At 32.7% G+C, this 19,241-nt stretch overlaps 1 protein-coding gene across 1 annotated transcript; it reads right to left on the bottom strand.

Moving 5' to 3' along the window:
* Window positions 1-14,769: 14,769 nt before the first annotated feature.
* Window positions 14,770-18,425, bottom strand: LOC133783238 (beta-amyrin synthase-like). The gene is made up of 10 exons (XM_062222785.1): window positions 18,227-18,425; window positions 17,934-18,125; window positions 17,719-17,832; window positions 17,231-17,350; window positions 17,004-17,126; window positions 16,807-16,905; window positions 16,147-16,203; window positions 15,828-16,018; window positions 15,259-15,436; window positions 14,770-15,130 (listed from the first exon to the last, which is right to left on the bottom strand). Exons 1-10 carry the CDS (start codon window positions 18,386-18,388, stop codon window positions 14,858-14,860), a joined length of 1,509 nt encoding a protein of 502 aa, XP_062078769.1. The 5' UTR covers window positions 18,389-18,425; the 3' UTR covers window positions 14,770-14,857.
* Window positions 18,426-19,241: the final 816 nt, after the last annotated feature.

Raw genomic sequence — 19,241 nt, 5'->3', positions numbered from 1 at the left:
ATTGTGATTTAATGAGTAATTATATGTTTAATGATGCTTACATGATAATTGATTATATTATATGATGATGTGATATAAATGTTTGAGATATATGCGAGAACCACATTATGATGTGGATAAATCTGCAGCCGGCGACTCGAGGCGATCCTAGGGCTAGATAGCGGGAAAAGTCACAACAGGGTATTATAATTGATTTTGGGCAAGTCAGAGGTATTTTAGGTATCAGGTAGTGATTTAGACTATCGGGTGATGGAAATAAATAATTGGAGATATATTTGAGGTTAGGATGTCTAGGCGGGAATATTGGGGGATTTTACCGTTTTGGCCTCGGGGACGTTTCCGGCACCCCGAGTCTTGGGATTAACTTAATGGATAAGTTAGACTTAAGGAAGTCTTTAGAAGAAAACACAAACCGACTAAGTATATTTCTCTCAGCTCACTTACACGCTCAAAGGAAACCAAAGGAAGGAAAAACACAGAAAAACAAAGGAAAAACTACTGAGTTTGAGAGGGAACTGCTGGGATTGAGCTGTGTCTTTGGGAATTGAAGAAAGTAATCTGGAGGATTAGTTCAGGAACTGATCAAGGTCTGAGATAGAGCTAAGGTAAGTTTTGAATTTTCGTTTTGGGGGTTGGGAACTTAAAGAAATGGCTGAGTTTTAAATGGTTATGGTTTTGACATTCAAGGTGGAAATTGAGGCTTGGGACCTTGAAGATAGGTCAGGGGACTCTTGGAGAATCGATTCTATAACTGAGGTAAGGTTTAAATTATAGTTTGATGGTTGAATTTGGGGGTTATCATGGCTGGTTTTAAGTTCTTTGGGTTTGGATTTCAGATGTTGGAAGGAAGAGATTGAAGTGCGTTGGGCTGTGTTTTCTGGGGAATTATGTTGCTTAGATCATGTTAAAAAGGTTGGGAGTTAATTGGTTTTGGTTTGGGGGCTTTGGGATAGCTTTAGGTGAGGTTTGGAGGTTGAAAATGGTGGTTTTTTTCTGGGTTCGAAGGGTCGGGCCGCGGCATGGTTCTTGGAGAGCCGCGGCCCTTCAAGGGTGTTGCATGCTGAGGAAGAAGGGCGGGCCGCGGCATGGTCCAAACAATGCCGCAGCCCTTACCTGTTTTTGTGCCTTGGATGGCTCTGTTTGGGGGCCATGCCGCGGCATGGGTGGCCTATGCCGCAACGCTTAAGGGATTTTGGGATTTTGAAATTTTAGGCTTGGGAATTTAACCTAGGGTGCTCGGGGTTGAGTCTTTTACCATATTTGGTGAAGTTCAATGTTCCGAGTACTAGAACTTGGCTTGGAAGCTCATTTAAGGTTGTTAATGGTGTCTTTCTTCATGGTTGTGACTAGGTGTTAAGCTAGGGCTCGAGGATCGGATCGCGCTCAAGGAGTATCGCCCGTGACTAACTCATTTGAAAGCTAAAGGTAAGAAAACTGCACCCGGTTGATTATATGTGACGGGACTAAGGGCTCCCTATTGTAAAAGCTTGAAAGGATGGTATTATGCCATGCAAGCTATTTAGTGAGCCAACGGCCTAAGGGTGCCAAGGATCTCACTAGCGCATAGGGCGCGACTCGGCCACTGGTAGCCGAGGACAGCTTATTATGCACTGAGCTTGGTTTAAGCAGGCCAGAGTCAGTGGGTTAAACAGAGGGTGCGGCCTAAGTCGTTGGCCTTGATTATTATGTGATATGAGCAATATATGTGATGGAATGTATCTTGTATTGGATTGTATATGCTGATTATCTGTTGTGGATTATCTAATGAGTATATGTGTTTATTGAGCTATTTGTTTGTTATTATTATTTGAGTTATCTGTGATGTTTTCTTGCTGGGCCTTGGCTCACGGGTGCTACGTGGTGCAGGTAAAGGCAAGGGCAAGTTAGATCAGCCCTGACTGGAGAGCTTAGCGAGCGGAATGTACATAGCCAGGTGCTCGGCCGCCACGGTTGAGGTCTAGGCAAGGACATGGAACCTAAAGACTGTCTGTTTTGCCTTAGTATGGCTAGTGGATATTCACATACTTTTGGGAGTCTGTAAACTTATTTTAACTTTGTGTTTATGGGATCCCTTGTTTACTACAGTTTAAATATATGAAATGAGTCTTTTGAGACCAAAACCTTTTTAACCATAGATCTTGCATGTCTAGAGACACGTTTTCAAATTAACGACTTGATTAGCGAGTCCTGCACCTTTACAAGTACACAATGTAACGGTCTTGGCTATCCAGGGCGTTACAGCTGCTGTGATTGGTGTGGTTGAAAGTTTGTCATCATGGACTCTATCATGTTCATATCCAAGTTGACAGGCTGAAATTGTGGAGCTTGGATGTTCGAATTTGTTGCTTGCAAAAATTGTTGCATTTGCTGGAAGTTGTTGTTCTTGGTCATAAAGGCTTGACTGAAATGTTGAATCATGGACTGGAAAGCCTCAAGTGGTATCGTTGGAGGGCCAACTTGTTGGGTTTTTATGCCCTAATTAAAACCCAATTTCTTTGTAATCTCATTTATTATCAATAAAAGAATAGAAATAATTTGTTTGACTTGGTCAATCACTTTGCTCACATGTTTTATTTTCATGATTATTTGTTTGATATAAACTTCTATTCAATCCCGAGCATATAGCTAATCGTATTTATAGTGACTTAATCATAGTGGAATATAAATATGATTATATGTTCAAAATAAGTTAGTCCTAAGATTAGTCCGTGTACATGATTTACAATGACTTGCTAATCTATGATATGATCTATTTACATATTATAGTGTTATGTTCTTTCCAGGACATTAGCAAAGTAGATAAGATCAGATGTATTTGTTACAACGAACATGAGCGATATTGACAGTTGATAAGATAAGTAAACATACCGTTATTATTTATTCTAGTCTTATCATATAGTTGATCAGAGGTCAATTCAATCTCAATTCTGAGTAGTTAGTATTCTAACTGATTGTATTATTTGAGTTCTTTGACTTGTTCGTTATCAACTTACCCTACGGACTAGCCCATGCTTACATCTTGGGAACTCGGTAGTATAATTGAGTGGGAGTGTTAATCATAGATACGAACATCTATAGCTTGTGATGAAGATGTGAAACGATAGCTTCCTTTTAGTTTGGTTTAAGGTGTTAAATGATAGAGATCTCATTTCAATAATTAATATTATTTTACTGAAATATCATTTACAAGGAATTAAGTGTTTAAATGATATAATACAATGAGGGGTAAAATAGTATTTTAGCCCTATTTCATTGTAGACTGTCTATAGAGGATTGAGTGATAATTATGGTTGTAAAAATGGATAATTAATAGCGTATCTATATTTGTTATAGAGCATTCTATGAATTCAAGAGTGCAATTTTGAGTCTATAGTGAATCACAAGGAATTAATAAGTTGATACATTTATTTGTTAGATTTATGATAACTTATTGGAGCTTAATTTTATAAGCCCATAGTCCCCATTGTACCCTGAATAAAATCATCTAGAAAGTATCAATTAATTGACTTAATTATCAATTAGAATTATTAAAGTTGACTAGATTAATTTTGGATAGTTTCATAGAGTTATGTAATTTAGAGAAGAAAAGAGAAATTAGGACAGATTTAGTAATCAACATAAATTGGTATCTAAATTAATAAATAATTTTAAATCAAGGTTCAAATTATAAATAATTAATTTGATAAATGATTTAAATAATTATTTAATTAATCAAATCAATAGAAAATAATATAGGCATTGAATCTAAGTCCAATGGACTTATAATCAAATTAGAAATTTCGCGGGCCTAAATTCCATGATAATTTTCACCTCAGGCTTTAAATTGGCCTGGTTGCCCATGTGCGCGCGCCACCCGCGCGCACAAGCCAGCCGAACGCGATGAACAATACCGTGGTAATATTCATTCAATTTTTTTCAATTTTTTTTAAATTAAAGAAAAATAAAAATTGTGAAAATAAATTATTTATAATCAAAGCCAAAAATAGCAGATTTGATTTTGTATTTAATTTTTTTTTTAAAATAAGATATTTTTGTTAGTTGAGATTTAAATAATTAGAAATTTTCTACAAAGATTCAAATTCAAATTTAAAAATAGACTAACAACTTAATTTTAAATCTTTTAATATATAAAAATATTAGAATTAAGATATTAGATATTTAAGGTATTTTCTTTTGAATTCTTGATATTTTTATTAAATCTTTATTTGAAAATATAAATATATTTTTATTCTATAGTTTTTAATATTTAAATTATTTGAAATTTGAATATTGTTAGTTAGATATTTTTATGGATATTTGAATTTGGTTAATTGTTTTGAGATAATTTAGGATTATTATAACTATTAATATTTTATTTTTTTAATAGTTAAAATATTAGCTAATAGTTATAACAACACAAGATATTTTTGAAAAACAGTTAAGATATTGATTTTAAAATTTAAATTGGTTAAATTTTGAAAAATATCATTTTTTTCCAGCCAATTAATAAAATATATTTTTAAATGGGATTTAAATTAACTTTGGTTAATTGTTGATAAATCTTATTTAAATTAAATTAATATTTTTATTTTCAAATTAACCTAAACAAAGTTGATTGTTGATAAATAAATTTAAATTAACTATTGTTAATTGTTGATAAATTTCATTTAAATTGACTTATTTTTGTAAAAATTTAATTAATTTGACTTTTTTTGATAAATTCTAAATAATTAATTGTGGTATTTTGTCAAATGAAATAAATTATGGTATTTTTGCATAAATTCATAGACTTGCTCATATAGTAACATGATTAGACCCATCCAATTATAACATGTATGTTTGAACTATATATGGTATTTTTACAATTAGACTTTGTAATGACCCACTAATCTAGACTCTTGGACCATTATCGAACTATACATACAAATTTCTTACTAAAACATACATTTGCGAAAATACCATAATTTATTATAAACTTGTAGAAACAAAGGTTACTTTCATAAAAATAAGTAGGATATGGGTACCCATTGTCTTTAAAACAAAAACAATTTAAAGTGAAAAGAGTTACATAGAAAATGCGGAAAATACATATAAAACCATAAAAAAATAACATGAGACTACATCCTCGAATCGAATAACGCTCGGCCCCTTGACTCCATTCACCATCGATACACATCCTCTAAGCGTCACGAATCTTACCGCCTCTAAAGCTATTTTCCTGCACATAAAACAAAAAGGAATGAGCCTAATGCCCAGCAAGGAAAATCTAACACATAGTCATACACATAAATTTCATAATAAACGTAAAGACATATCATAACACTTAATACATACACTTATTATAATGGTTATTATTACTTGGGGTCCCATAGACTAAACAAGCTTATGCCCATGAGATTAGTGGGGTCCTACTAGCTAAGTAGGCATATGCCCATAATCTTTTTGGGGTCTTGTTAGTCAAATAGGGCATAAGCCCAAGCCTACAAACATACATATTCATAACACATTTAATAACATAAAGCATAAGATAACATAAGCATATAACATATTGATTCTAGCCTATTTTCCTTACCAAAGTTACTGGGATATGTGGACTGAGTTGGGACTCTTTGGAACACTCCTAAAACCATATGAGAAAGAGTGAGTCTTATGAAGAAGAAGAAATGAAAAGGATGGAAAGACTAAACCATTGAAAAACATACTTACCGAAACTTATGTGTTTAAGAACTTGGATTCCCTAACCAAAATAAGAATGAGGTTAGGGGACTGAGTAGAAGGCTTTGAGAAAGAAAATAACATGAAACAAATGAAATAGAGTTTCGGGTTTACCTCAAAGACTTGCAAGACCAATCTATCCACAACCGAAATACTAAAGAACCTTACTTCCCAAAGTGTTTGATAAGCTTATGATGTTTAAGCTTATGATTTTCCCAAACCAGGTGTTTACACTCTCACACTCACTTAACACTAGCAGCTTCTGAACTTAGAGCAAAAGGTGAATAATGGCTGGGTACTAGGTCCTATTTATAGAGTTTGGGAATGAAAGTATCTTGATTTTACTTGAATAAAAATAATGGCTTTTTAGGTGAAAATCATTTGAATAATCGTTCAGCAAAGGCTGAAGACTCGTTCAAAAGATGCTGGACTTTTGAAGAAGTTTGAATGGATGAAAGGAAAAGAATTAAAAAATGTTTGAATTTATGCTGGAGGAGGCGATATATCGCCCCCTGTAGGCGATATATCGCCTGGGCCAGTATGCCCGAGGCGACCGTGCACCGTCTCGTGTTTTCCGTATCTACGTGCTGTGATATATCGCCCCCTATAGCTGCGATATATCGGCACACGCTGAATATTTAAACACGAAAATACACATTTTTAGCTAAGTTTGAATGGAGTAAACAGTCTTGACTAAGCCTTCAACGTATTCAACGCTGCTGACTGACTCTATAACATTCAAACTTTACCCTTATTTAATTTAATCCTAAAAAATACTTAATCCTTAATTACCCATTCATAACATGTGCTTAAAATCCTATTGGTTGATATCTAAACCTTATAGTATAATAAATACAATCCTTAATTATCAGTCATATAATCAAACCTTAGGTTATACTTAATATTCTTAAACTATAGGTTAAACTTAGAAAATCTATAAGTACTACTATGAGTGTCCAAATAATTCCCGGTCTGAACCAAAAATCCACAGTAACAAAGATAATACTATACATACTATAATACTACTAAATATTAGCTAAGTAAAGTTCTTGGACTCTACAGACTTATATGCATATAGTGGCTCATATGTTTGTTAGATATATGAGTTTTGCCAAATAAAATATTCATAAAACTATAGGTTTTATTTGGGCCAATTAGAAAATGTAAAGTTTAAATTTTAATCTTGTGGGCGATTCCACTTGTGAATGCCCATTTGTTTTGCATCACTATAGTGGGCCTGTAGTATCCGAGGTTACCTTTCTCTTAGACCTCTTTATTTTTGTGACTATAGGTTGTCTTACTTTTATATAATAGATTTAACTTGAGTTGTGGTGATAGAATATGGTATAATTTTTTAAAAAAAATATTTAGTGGTTATGATTATTATATTATAGTATAGTTTTATGATATTAGTCTCATTGTTTGTGGAAAATGGGGTGATTGCATAAGAATAAATTAATTCTAGTATTATTAAAAAGTGTTATGGATCGAGTCTACATAAAGTCCTAAAGCCCAATAAGATTTTGGGCTTAGTAAAATTCAAAATCAGTCTTGAAAATTAGAGTTTGTTATTTAATGGTTGGTTAGGATATTTGTGGATTATGTTGTTATTTAGATAATTACATAGAATTTTCGTAATTATAGGGTACTATAACTTTGGACAAGTTTTTGACACTGTTATGTTATGATTTTGGAAAATAGTATATCTAAAGAGTTGTAGATAATTAAATTAGTTTTCTAACGATATAAAGAATGTATAAATTGGACTTCTACAACTCCAGTTATGTTGATTTTACTATAGCTGAGTCTAAAGTTACGAGATTTAGGTAGTTAGAGGTTGAGATATTTTTTCCTAGGTAGTTTGATTTTAGATTATTCCTCAATTATTTAATAAAAGTATTAATAAGATAATTTAGAGATATTTTCTATAGAAGTTAGTAATCTATTTTATTTAAATTTAAATTTGCATTATAGTTACAATTGAATTAGGATTTTTTTTATTGAGAGCCTATAAATAGAGTCTATTTCTTCTCATTTTTTTCACTCTGGCTCTTTTTGAGACCCTCACACACACACTCTCTCCCTATTGTTTTCGTGCGCCACCATCAAAACACAAACCCTAATTCCAAAATCATCATCACCATCATCTTTTCATATATTTGAAACCTTAGTACCCAAAGAGGCCACACGATCAAGACTATCTTTCTTATTGTCAAAACCCTACAAACAAGCATTTAAAGATTTAGGATTTTTCTTCAAGATCAAGGTTGAGGTATAAGTTAAGTTTTGATTGTCTTTGAGTTTTAGAACTATTAGTTTATGCTTTAATAATGATATTGTGTTTATGAAATAGGGTTTTCAAGCAGGATTGGAATATAAAGGACCCAAGTATAATTTCTTTGCACCACACTCAAGGTAAGGAAAATTAGGTAGTGTAGATGTTAGATCTACTATTTTATATGGATAACATTTCAGGTACATGGAAACAGTAAGGGTGGAGCACTAGCGCTCTGTTTTAGGCCATGAAGGCATTGTGGTATAATGGATTGTGGAGATGTCCAACCATTATAGCTGTTATTTGTTTCTTGGAATGTCTTGATTTTTTGTTTATGTGTTTATAATGTGTTAATGTTATGATTACATGATATAATTTATGATCTACATGTGTGTGATTTTTGGTATGACTGTGATATAGGGATTGTAATTTTAAATTCTATTATGATTTTAGAATTGCGTGTGAATTTATTTGTTATGAGATTATAATTGATTTTTGTATGATTTATTGTGTATTTTCCTTACTGGGCTTAGAAGCTCATTCCTTTATTTTAATTTTGCATATTAAGGTAACCTTAGATAACCGGTGACGAGCAAATTCCCGATAGCAAGACTGTTGTGAATATGTGGGAGCCGTATAGCCGCATGTTATTTTTCTTGAGAAATTATGAACTTTTTGATTAAATATTGCCTAGTTTTATTTTTATTTTATTGTAAAGACTATTATTTATTTTTTCTTGAACCCAGGTTATGTTTATTTTAAATTATCAATAAAGAAGGCAACACTTTTTATGACATATTACGTTTATTTTTCAACATCTTTATTTTCTACAATTAAAGATAGAATTTAGGGTATTACAGGGCCTAATCAATTAATAACAATTAATAAAATGAATGTTTAAATTCCTGTCGTTTGGACCTTGTATGGAAGATAGGGGGCATTTGTAGTGGGAACGACATACTGGACCCAATCCTCCTCCACACAAGCCCAATTGTTAAGACCCATTTACCTGAGTTTGACTTAATTGTATAGGTTCATTATATTAGTTAAACCTAAATATTGATTAGCAACAAATTAATTCTAAATTAATTAAATTCGTTTCAGTGTGACACTTTACAATTAATAGGAAATTATAAGACTTTTGTTTTAAAAAAATTATTTTTTTTCAATTTTTTGGAGAACCATAGTCATTAATTTTCTAAATAAATAATAAAAATACTATTTTTAATTTTATAATGAGCTTATTTTAAGAATTTTATTCGATCTCCACCGTTGGTTTAACATAGTCAATAGATTAATGAGGTATCAAGACACTTTGATTCGTCCCCCTATGGAAGGTGTTCATTAGTTATTTTGACAAGGTTAGATTTCGAAAGATAGATAATTATAGGTCAAATTCTACTAGACTCACCCCGATGGTGACTACTAGGACTAAATCTATGATTATCGAGACCGTGGGTCTAACTCATAAAATAAAAGATTTTGTTTTCTTATTTTGATCGAATAGTAGGTTGTTAATAGTGGTGTCCATTATTAATGAGTTTACAACTCTATTTAACTAATGGTATTTTTTACTCTCTCCAACTAGGATATGATTGTTTTTTTGTAATTTTTCTCATATCTTACATATTTTGGTATATATGTTGTGCTATTTCTTGAAATTTGTATGAATATGAGTTTTTTATTGAGCAAATGTTATTGATTTCTATTTTGTTGATAATTGTAGGTTTAATTTAAGTAGTGTCTGTATCTACTCCCATCCTTTCTCAACTTTCGATGGGAAAACTCACTGGAGAAAACTTCCTTAATTGGAAGCAGAATATCAACATAGATTTGATTGGTGACAACTTCGAATTCATCATGATTGAGGAATCCCCAAAACGAGCACCGTCTCCGTACGTTCTTGATAGCACCGTAAATGCTTGGATCACACCGTCTCCGAACGTACGTGATGGCACCGTGAATTCTTGGATGGCATGTGCCTGCATATTTGTGATCAACTCAACTATGGTCTGACGCAACTCATGAACGAGCTTCAGATTATTGAACCTATCATGGGTGGACCTAGTAAAGAAGGAGAAAATAAGACTACTGGTGTTGCTGCTGATCCAGCTAAGGCTGAAGCTAACCCAGCTTTGTCTTTGAAAGTTGGAAACAAGAGGAAATGTGGACAAAACAACAACCACAAGCCTGCAAAGGCTGCAAAAATGAGTGCACAACCTAGTGCACAGACGTCTAAGGGGATAAACAAGAAATGAAAAGATAAGTGTTTTCACTGCAAAGAGAATAGACATTGGAAACAGAATTGCCCCAAGTATCTAGCAGCTAAAAATAAATGTAATGATTATAGTTCATTTATCTTAGAAACATATGTTTTAGAGAATGATAAATCAGTTTGGATTATTGATTTTGGATCTAACAACCATGTTTGCAACTTTTTACAGCTTCTTGAATCGTGGGAGGAAGTGGACGAATGCGTCTTAAAGCTTAGTGTTGACCCTCAAATTGGTCAACAACACAGAGTCAGATAAACGATATAGATTGAAATGAAAACAAAAAGAAAGTCAAATGGAAAGTAAATGACACAGAAGGTTTATAGTGGTTCGGCCCCAATTGGATGGTCATGACCTACGTCCACTTAGTGTTCTTATTGATATTGAATCCCAACGTTGTCATCAATGAACTAGGGGTTCATGAGTTTCACAAGCCTTGGGAATATTACAAATTTAGTGAATAATCACACTATATTCTTCTCTCTGAGTACAAAGATCAAAAGTTCAAAAGTCTCCTCTCCCCTTGAGCCCTTTGATTCTTATTTATAGGCTCAAGGGGATTACACTGGTCAATGGGCCTTAATTACAATTAATTCCCACATATCTTGGCAATAAATGAAATTACAATTAATGCAAATATTACAAGATTTCATATCCAAAATGGAATGAATAAAAGTATGCAACCAGGGTGGTCACACCTAGAAATGATGCTTTGAAAAATCAACCACCTTCTAGTCGATGATCGAACAGGATTCATTCACTTGAAACTGTCACATGCCTACCACGTGTGGATCAATCCTGCCACATCATCAGGAGCCATTTTTTGGGTAAACACTTAGAGTTGGAAACGGAGCGTTCGTTGCGATCCAAGCTAGAAGAAGAGCTCGTTTGAAGTTCGGAAATAAATGTTTAATTTTAAATAATGAATTTTTTATTCCGGATTTTAGTAGAAATTTAATATCAGTTTTCATGTTGCAATTAGAATGCTTTGTTATGAAAGTCACAAGTTCTAATATATCTATTTCTTTCAATGGATCACACTTGTGTATTGCATGTTTGGAAAACGGGCTTTATATTATGTGACCTAACGAACCCCTCACTCTTAACAATGATTTATTCAAAGTAGCTAAACCTAGGACCAATAAACGTTAAAAGACCAATAACAATAATATGACATATTTATGGCACTTGAGACTACGTCACATTGGCTATGATATGATTTAAAGACTTACAAAGGATGGACCTTTGAGGGAACTCACCTTAGGTGAATTACCTGTCTGTGAATCTTGTCTAGAAGGCAAATTAACCAAGCATCCATTCTCTGCAAAGGGTGATAGGGCCAAAGAACCACTTGGACTTGTTCATTCAGATGTTTGGGGACCTTTGAATGTACAAGCTAGGGGTGGTTTGAGAATTTCATCAGTTTCATTGATGATTACTCTAGATACTCATGTCTTTACCTAATTCATAGGAAATCAGAAACATTTTCAATGTTTCAGGAATTCCTAGCAATGGCTCAAAACCAATTAGGTAAAACATTAAAGATCTTGTGATCTGATAGGGGTGGAGAATATTTGGATATCCAGTTCCAAGATCATTTAACTGAACTTGGGATTTTATCACAACTTACTACCCCAGGTACACCGCAACAAAATGGTGTAGCGGAACGCCAGAACAAAACTTTACTGGAAATGGTTAGATGCATGCTTAACTACTCAACTCTATCGACTTCATTCTGGGGATATGCAATTGAAACCGCAAACGACATTCTCAATGTAATGCTGTCTAAATCAATCCCCAAAACACCTTTAGAATGCTGGAATGGTCGTGAACCTAGTTTATGCCATTATAGAATCTGGGGGTGTCCCATCCATGTCCTAAGGAAAAAAGAAGGAAAGCTAGAGCCGCGAAATTAAGTTTGCATATTTGTTGGCTATCCTAAAGGTACTCGGGGTGGATTATTCCATAATCATTCAGAAAATAAAGTGTTTACTTCTACGAATGCTAATTTTCTGGAAAATGACTATGTCCAAAACTTCAAACCACGCAGCAAATTGGTTTTAGAGGAGATGGTTAATGAATTGACTCCAACCAATGTGTCATCATCCTCAATGCGAGTTGATGATGAAATTCCCACTCTTCATGTCCAACCGACGCAAGTCGATTTAAATGAAGAAAGTACCATTGTTCCTGAGCAAATAGTCACAGAGGCTCGCTGTAGTGGGAAGATTTCTAGGAATCCAAATCTCTATGGTTTGGATGGTGAAACCAATATGGTTGTTGGTGACACTAGTGATGATGATCTGTTGTCTTTCAAACAGGAAATGACTAGGCCTGAAAAGGAACTATGGCTCGAAGCCATGAAACAGGAAATGGAGTCCATGTACTCAAATTCTGTCTGGGATCTTATGGAAGCACCTAGTGACTTCAGGGCGATTGGGTGCAAGCGGATCTACAAGAAGAAACGAGGTGTTGATGGAAATATCGAGACTTATAAAGCTTGATTAGTGGCAAATGGTCATATCATTTGTTGTATGCCTTGAACCATAAATACGCTTCAGCCTAGGAGTCAAAGGGAAGTACCACAACCTTTGTGTGCGACTTTTTTCCCATTTGTGTCTTTGTCAACCCATCGACTCTCACCACATACAGGAAAACTCTATTTTTGAGAATTTTCCTTCCAGAACAAACAACAGTCGTACTTATAAGCATGAATTGATTGATAACCTAACCCTAACTTCCTCATTTTTTCTTAGACTCGTTGAATGAAGCTAGAATCTTATTCTCCTTCAGGAATGCAAATTTCATAAACTTCAAAAGTTCATCAAATGAACTATTTGTCCATTTATTCATAACCTTCATGTGCATCATTTTCACCAAGAAGTTCAAGGAAGACAACCAAGTTCAACTAGGGTATAACTCAGCTTCGATCTCTTAAAACAAGTCATCAAATTGATTCCCCGCACTATTGCCACCACCATCTGGAATTTCTTCATTTCCGCCTTCTTCGTAGTGTCTTGTTCACTAATAACATTCTTGATGATGTCATTCATCTCATCAGTCACTGGAGCCCCGTCGTCCATTACTGGAGGCATATCAACTTCATCGTGGATGCTAAATGAGATTATGTAAGTTTAACTTTATTATCAATTCAAATAATTATATTTTTCTTTTGTATTATATATATTTTTTTAAAAATAGGTTAAATTGAAATCAACTCTTGAAGCTGAGACTCAGTAGACAGTTGAATCTGGTACTGATGATTCTTCCTCGGTCGATCAAATGAAGATACTAAGTCAGGTTCTTGGTGAAAGGCGGGGCCACTAGTAAGGAGTTGGCCACAAATTAAAGGGAAAAGCGTTAAACCGTCCCTTTCAAAAAACTCAATCTCAGGCACCACCTCAACAGTCGACTGAGGAAATACGTGAATTGGTTGACATTGTGAAGGTCATGAATGAACAACTTCAGTATGTGTATCAACAACTTCCACCTGAAAAACGTCTGGAAACAAACGTGGAAATGTAGAATACGTATCAGCGGTTTTTTGAGAAGTACGTAGGCTCGTCTTCTGAAACTCAGACACAACACAAGTCTCAAGCTTCAACTTCTCAGCCTTCACCAGACCATCTCGACACACCTGCACCAACTTTGCCATCTCAACCTTCGACCCAACCGTATATTTATCAATGGTCGATGCCTCCGTACCCTAAGGCTTATCATCCTCATATGAGCGGACCTTCGTCCCAAACCCTGCCTCCTCATATGATTGGGTCGTTGTCTCAACCTCCGCCCTATCCGTATCCATACATGTATGGACCTAGAGGATCATCATTTCCTCTACAATATCCATGGATGATGCCTCCGCACACACCACAGGCACCGCAACCACCGTATGCACCAGAAGAATGGGACAATATGGAGGACTTCGAGGGTTTAGATGTTTTATATATTATTGTATTAAACAATAACTTTTAATTAACAAATTGTTGTATAAATATTTAATTTGGATAATATTGTATTATTGGATTGTTTTTTAAATAAATTATTAATTTTAGTATTATTATTTTTATGCATATTTAATTTTGATATTATAAATTAAAAAATATTTTATTTTAATAATTTTTAATTATATAAAAATTTTGGGGGCGACTTTGTTGCCCCTAATAATATATAAATCGTCGCTAATATTATATTATTAGGGGAGATTTTTTATTATTATGGGCGAAATATGATCTAAGAATCACGATTATTAGGGGCGACGATTTTGTTGCTGTTAATAATCAACATCAGCGGTAACTTCGGGTATTATTAGGGACGACGTGTTGTAGTGTCTAGTAACACCAAGATTCAACTTACCATAGATAAATTTTTGTAGACAATATTTAATTAGTCTCTCAACAATTAGTCGCAAATTATAATTCATAATTGTGAAACTTCAATCGATTTACATTACTATTCTAATATGTTTGAGAAATGTATGTAATAAAATATATGACTTTATTATCTATAATATTATGCGTATATCGTTATGCTATTTTGATGGCAAAAAAAAGTATCTTTATTAATGAGATATATTATGATCGAAAGGTACATCAATTGATCCGATCATTTTAAATCATAATAGAACTCGTTTACGATATACTGCAAGAGCCCAGAGTGGGTAAGTGTTTCTATACATTGCATAATGTATCATACAATTTTTTATAGAAACACCAGTTATTTCTTGTTGTGGAAAATCACCATCATCCAATTGAGAATTAATTATTAATTTTGCTGCCTTGTGCAGAGGTGTTGGATCTCTTTCTGCTTGTCCTGCATGAATTAGACCCATCATAGCCCATGCAGTTTGTACCAAATTTGATCCACATTTTTCAATAGATACATATTCCTACATCATGAGAGTAACAAGTTAACCAATTATTAATTTACTTGTGAAAAAAAAAATCTAAAATTTGATAACACAAACCCTAGACCAAGTACTATCTTTAATCCTTAATATCATGTTCAATACATTACCTTATTTGGGCATGAAGTGTAACTTTCACCCCAACCACCATCCTCTCTCTGTGTTTGAAGTAAAAATTCAACTGCCTTACGAACAGTTTCACTATTATTGTAGGTCTTGCCAACAACTGCCAATGCTCTAAGTGCAAACCATGAGCCATATGTAAAGCAAATTCCCCAATTTCCATACGTACCAAATTATATATATATATATATATAAATTAACAGAAATCATTTCAATTATATATGAGTATATATAAATGTCTCTCGGCAAAATAACCTATTTTTTAAGGTTATTTTGCACTCTAGCCTAATTTTAATAATTTTTTGCAAAATGACCTCTCATAATTTAGATAGGTGGTCAAGAAATTCAAACAGTCAGTCGAAAATTTTAGATAATTGGTCGAAAAATTTAGACAATTAGTCGAATTTTATACCAATATTATTTTGCAAAAAATTATCAAAAGTAGGTAAAGTACAAAACCACTTAAAAAAAAAAAGAATCTATTTTCACCAATTTCACTATATATAATTCAGGTAACTAATGGTATAATAACGAGTTAGGTTGAGAGGAATATTACCATGAACCATTAGGAAGTTGCATGTGCTCAATGAATTGTATAGCCTTTGTTATAAAATTTTCAATTTCATATTTCTTGTGCGAAGGATATAACTTGTTAAACAAAACAAGAGCTTGGATTGCCGAAGAAGTGCATTCTACGTACTCATGCTCAATCACAATATCCGCAGCAAATTCAGTGGGATTTAATATCTAATTGATTTGAATTGGTTGAAAAAATAAATTATGAGCTATAGGTTATTATTTTAAAATTATTTAATCAAATTAAAACAATCATGACTATGTCTTGTAAAGTTATATTTCTGGTCAAGACTTTTTACCTCCAACCACTCTTGTCCACTTGCTGGCTCCCAAGCTGTTAAACCACCATTCTTACTCTATCATATACATGAATCAAATTTAGTATATTTATTAACATGAATATCAAAGTTATATTAGATCAATAGTTTAATTAAAACAAAATATACATGTTGGGTTTTGGTTTAGAACTATTAATAATTTCTAATTTGGCCTGCTCTCCAAAATGTAAATATGACAGATTCATATAAATAAATCAGATGATTTTGAATATAGTTTAGTTTAATTGGTTCATGTACATTATATATTATTTTCAAATTTAGGTAAAATAAATTTGTGAAAAAGTGCGGACAAAAAATTCATAACTACTACTTTTGATATTACAAAGAATTAAAATTTATGGTGACTAAATAAAAATATATAGGGAGCACAATTCATTATTATGTGACTAAAAGTATATTTACGATTAATATATATGTGATTATATGTATTCATTTTTATTGCTCATTAAATTTTTAGTGTTGTGATTATAATTAGAATTTAATTACTTTATTTTACTTCAAAATTATCATTTTTTTAAGGATCGATATAAGCACCATAAGTTTGAATAATTGTTAAAATAATTTATGGAAATTAGAAGCTAAAGAATAAAAGAGATAATTATCAATTAATCTAATTATTACCTGCAAAGAGAGCAAAACATTAACAGAGTCACAAAGACGCTCAAGTTGAATTTTCTCACCAACAATTTTTGGTGGTAACAGCGAGAGAAAAAGACAACACTGTGAAAGTACATATAATTAAGATAGAGTTAGAGGCATTGAAGTATAAATCTAATTGAAACAAAAAATCATTAGTAGAAGTATCAAACCAAAGATACCTTCAAACTTTCTGCAGTGCAATCAGATACTTGCCATCCATGATCTTGATCAGAAAACGTCCACGATCCTTTAGAAATGTGACGATACATGCTTTTGAAGTTACCAGAAGGGTTATCTTTAACCTTCAAAATTTAATTAAAAATTGTGTAGTAAATAACTTATGATAACCTTCTCATAGAATGAATTTATTAGTAAGGGCTAATAATAATAATAATAATAATAATACCTGAGATTTTTTTATGAAGTCGTGACCTTTGGCAAGTGTTGGTCCAATTTCATCAACCAGATTACTAGCAAGCAATGCTTGCATGACCAAACTAGTATCCCACCCTTGGCTACCAAAAGTCTGTGAATAATCATCATGGCCAAAGATATTAGAGTCAATTTATACTTCTCTTAAGGATTTATGTTCAGAAGTTACCTTTGATAATATCATATTTTACTTTTTTGGACCTGTGTTTTGTTAATTGGAACAAATTCATTTTTAGACTTACTCCCAAACCCAATTTTGAGGATTTATATTCAAAAGTTAGTTTAATAATATCATATTTTAAGACTTTTTGGCTAATGATTTTACTGGGGTAAAACCATGCGTATTTAAGAAACATATTACATTATTATATCAAGTCAAATTTTTGTTTGTCCTTCTAGCTAGAAAAATACATGCAATTACGTTTTTTATTTATATATATAAAAGTGATATAAGTAGTTTACCTGCATTTTCATTCCATCTTCAGCAACCCACATAAAATCTGGGATCCTAGCAAGATGTTTCTTGAAATAGTCTCCATTTGGATCTTCAACCCAACAAGCAAGCATACATAACACCTATATTTCAAGATGCAATAATGTCAGCAAAATAATTAAAGAAAATATTGTCAAGTTCTTAATTGCTTGACCTAAAAATATTATGTATATATATATATTACCTTTTCTATACATGAAAGTGTGATATATCGACTATTCTCATCTTCATAATGGATGTGATTCATTGTTACTTGAAGAGCATACTGTCTAATCAATTTGTTTAAGGGCCAACGAGTAAGAAGAGGCTCAGTGCATATGTATAGACTATCCCAAAGTAAATCTTGTACCCAAGGATGTGAATAATATAGATCCTCCTAAAATAAAATACACCCATTTAATTATATATATATATATATAAATTCTATAAATATTTAAAGGTAGCTTTTCGAATGAGATGTCTACAAGTTTTTTTTACCTTGGCACAAAAATGGCGAACTTTTTTCCACTCTATTTCATCATAAGGTTGAGTATGAAGTTCCATTCTCAATTGCAAAATGAGAGGTGTGATTGGACCAACAAATCTTTTTCCATATAAATATGACATAGGCATATACACCATTCGAGAATAACACCACATTTTAGCTGCAATTTAGGAAACATATAAATGATACATCTTAAATAAAACATGGAAATATATTATTTTGTATTTTTCTTAAATACTAAATTTTAAATATTTTATAAAATCTCATTCGTTTTCCATAGCAAACAATAAAATTTCTTTTTATTAATTTTTACTTGTCCAAAGTACCATCAATGAAAAATACAAAACACAAATATTTGTATATATATATATTTTAGAAATAAAAAAACAATTTTTTTTCTAAAATTTTCTGAATGATATATTACTTGTTGTCTAAGTTTACATATATATATATATATATATATATTTATATATAGGAATTCTCCTATAGGGGCTTCACTTTAAGCCATATCAGTGGGGCTCTCAGTGTTCTTGACCCGTGGACAGTTTTCGGCGCGATTTTTTTTTGTATAACCATGTATATTATAGTTATTTAGAGCATCCTGCAAATTTTTAGAAAATTATGAATATTTTATAGTATCGAAAACTAAGTTCAAACATGTTGTTGCACGCGTGACTAATTTTTTTTATGCGTGTGGAAAACAACATGTTTGAACCTAGTTTTTGGTACTGTAAACTATTCAGAATTTTCTGAAAATTTGCAAGATGCTCTAAATAGTTACAATATATACACACTACAGGAAAAAGGGGTATTAGCGACGACATTTTTCGTCGCTAGAAGGGAATTTATCGTCGCTGGAGGCTTTAGCGACTACATGGTCGTCGCTAGTTGTCGTCGCTATAACCCGGTCGCTAATTGGTTTTTATTAGCGACGATCTTATAATTGTCGTCGCTATAGGTTATAGCAACAACATTAGTCGTCGCTAGAACCTGATAAATTCGTCGCTG

Source organism: Humulus lupulus, chromosome 6 (assembly GCF_963169125.1).
Source record: "Humulus lupulus chromosome 6, drHumLupu1.1, whole genome shotgun sequence".
Taxonomy (NCBI): domain Eukaryota; kingdom Viridiplantae; phylum Streptophyta; class Magnoliopsida; order Rosales; family Cannabaceae; genus Humulus; species Humulus lupulus.
Note: the sequence above shows the minus strand (reverse complement) of the source record. Positions and strands in the feature narration are given on the sequence as shown.

What these genes read in the sequence shown, in the direction of transcription:
- LOC133783238 (XM_062222785.1), bottom strand. Translation starts at nt 18,388, where the DNA reads ATGTGGTGTTATTCTCGAATGGTGTATATGCCTATGTCATATTTATAT. An exon ending in GCACTGCAGAAAGTTTGAAG is followed by an intron (nt 16,906 to 17,003) that starts GTATCTTTGGTT and finishes GTACTTTCACAG; the next exon opens with TGTTGTCTTTTTCTCTCGCT. An exon ending in CAACTTCCTAATGGTTCATG is followed by an intron (nt 15,437 to 15,827) that starts GTAATATTCCTC and finishes ATAATTTGGTAC; the next exon opens with GTATGGAAATTGGGGAATTT.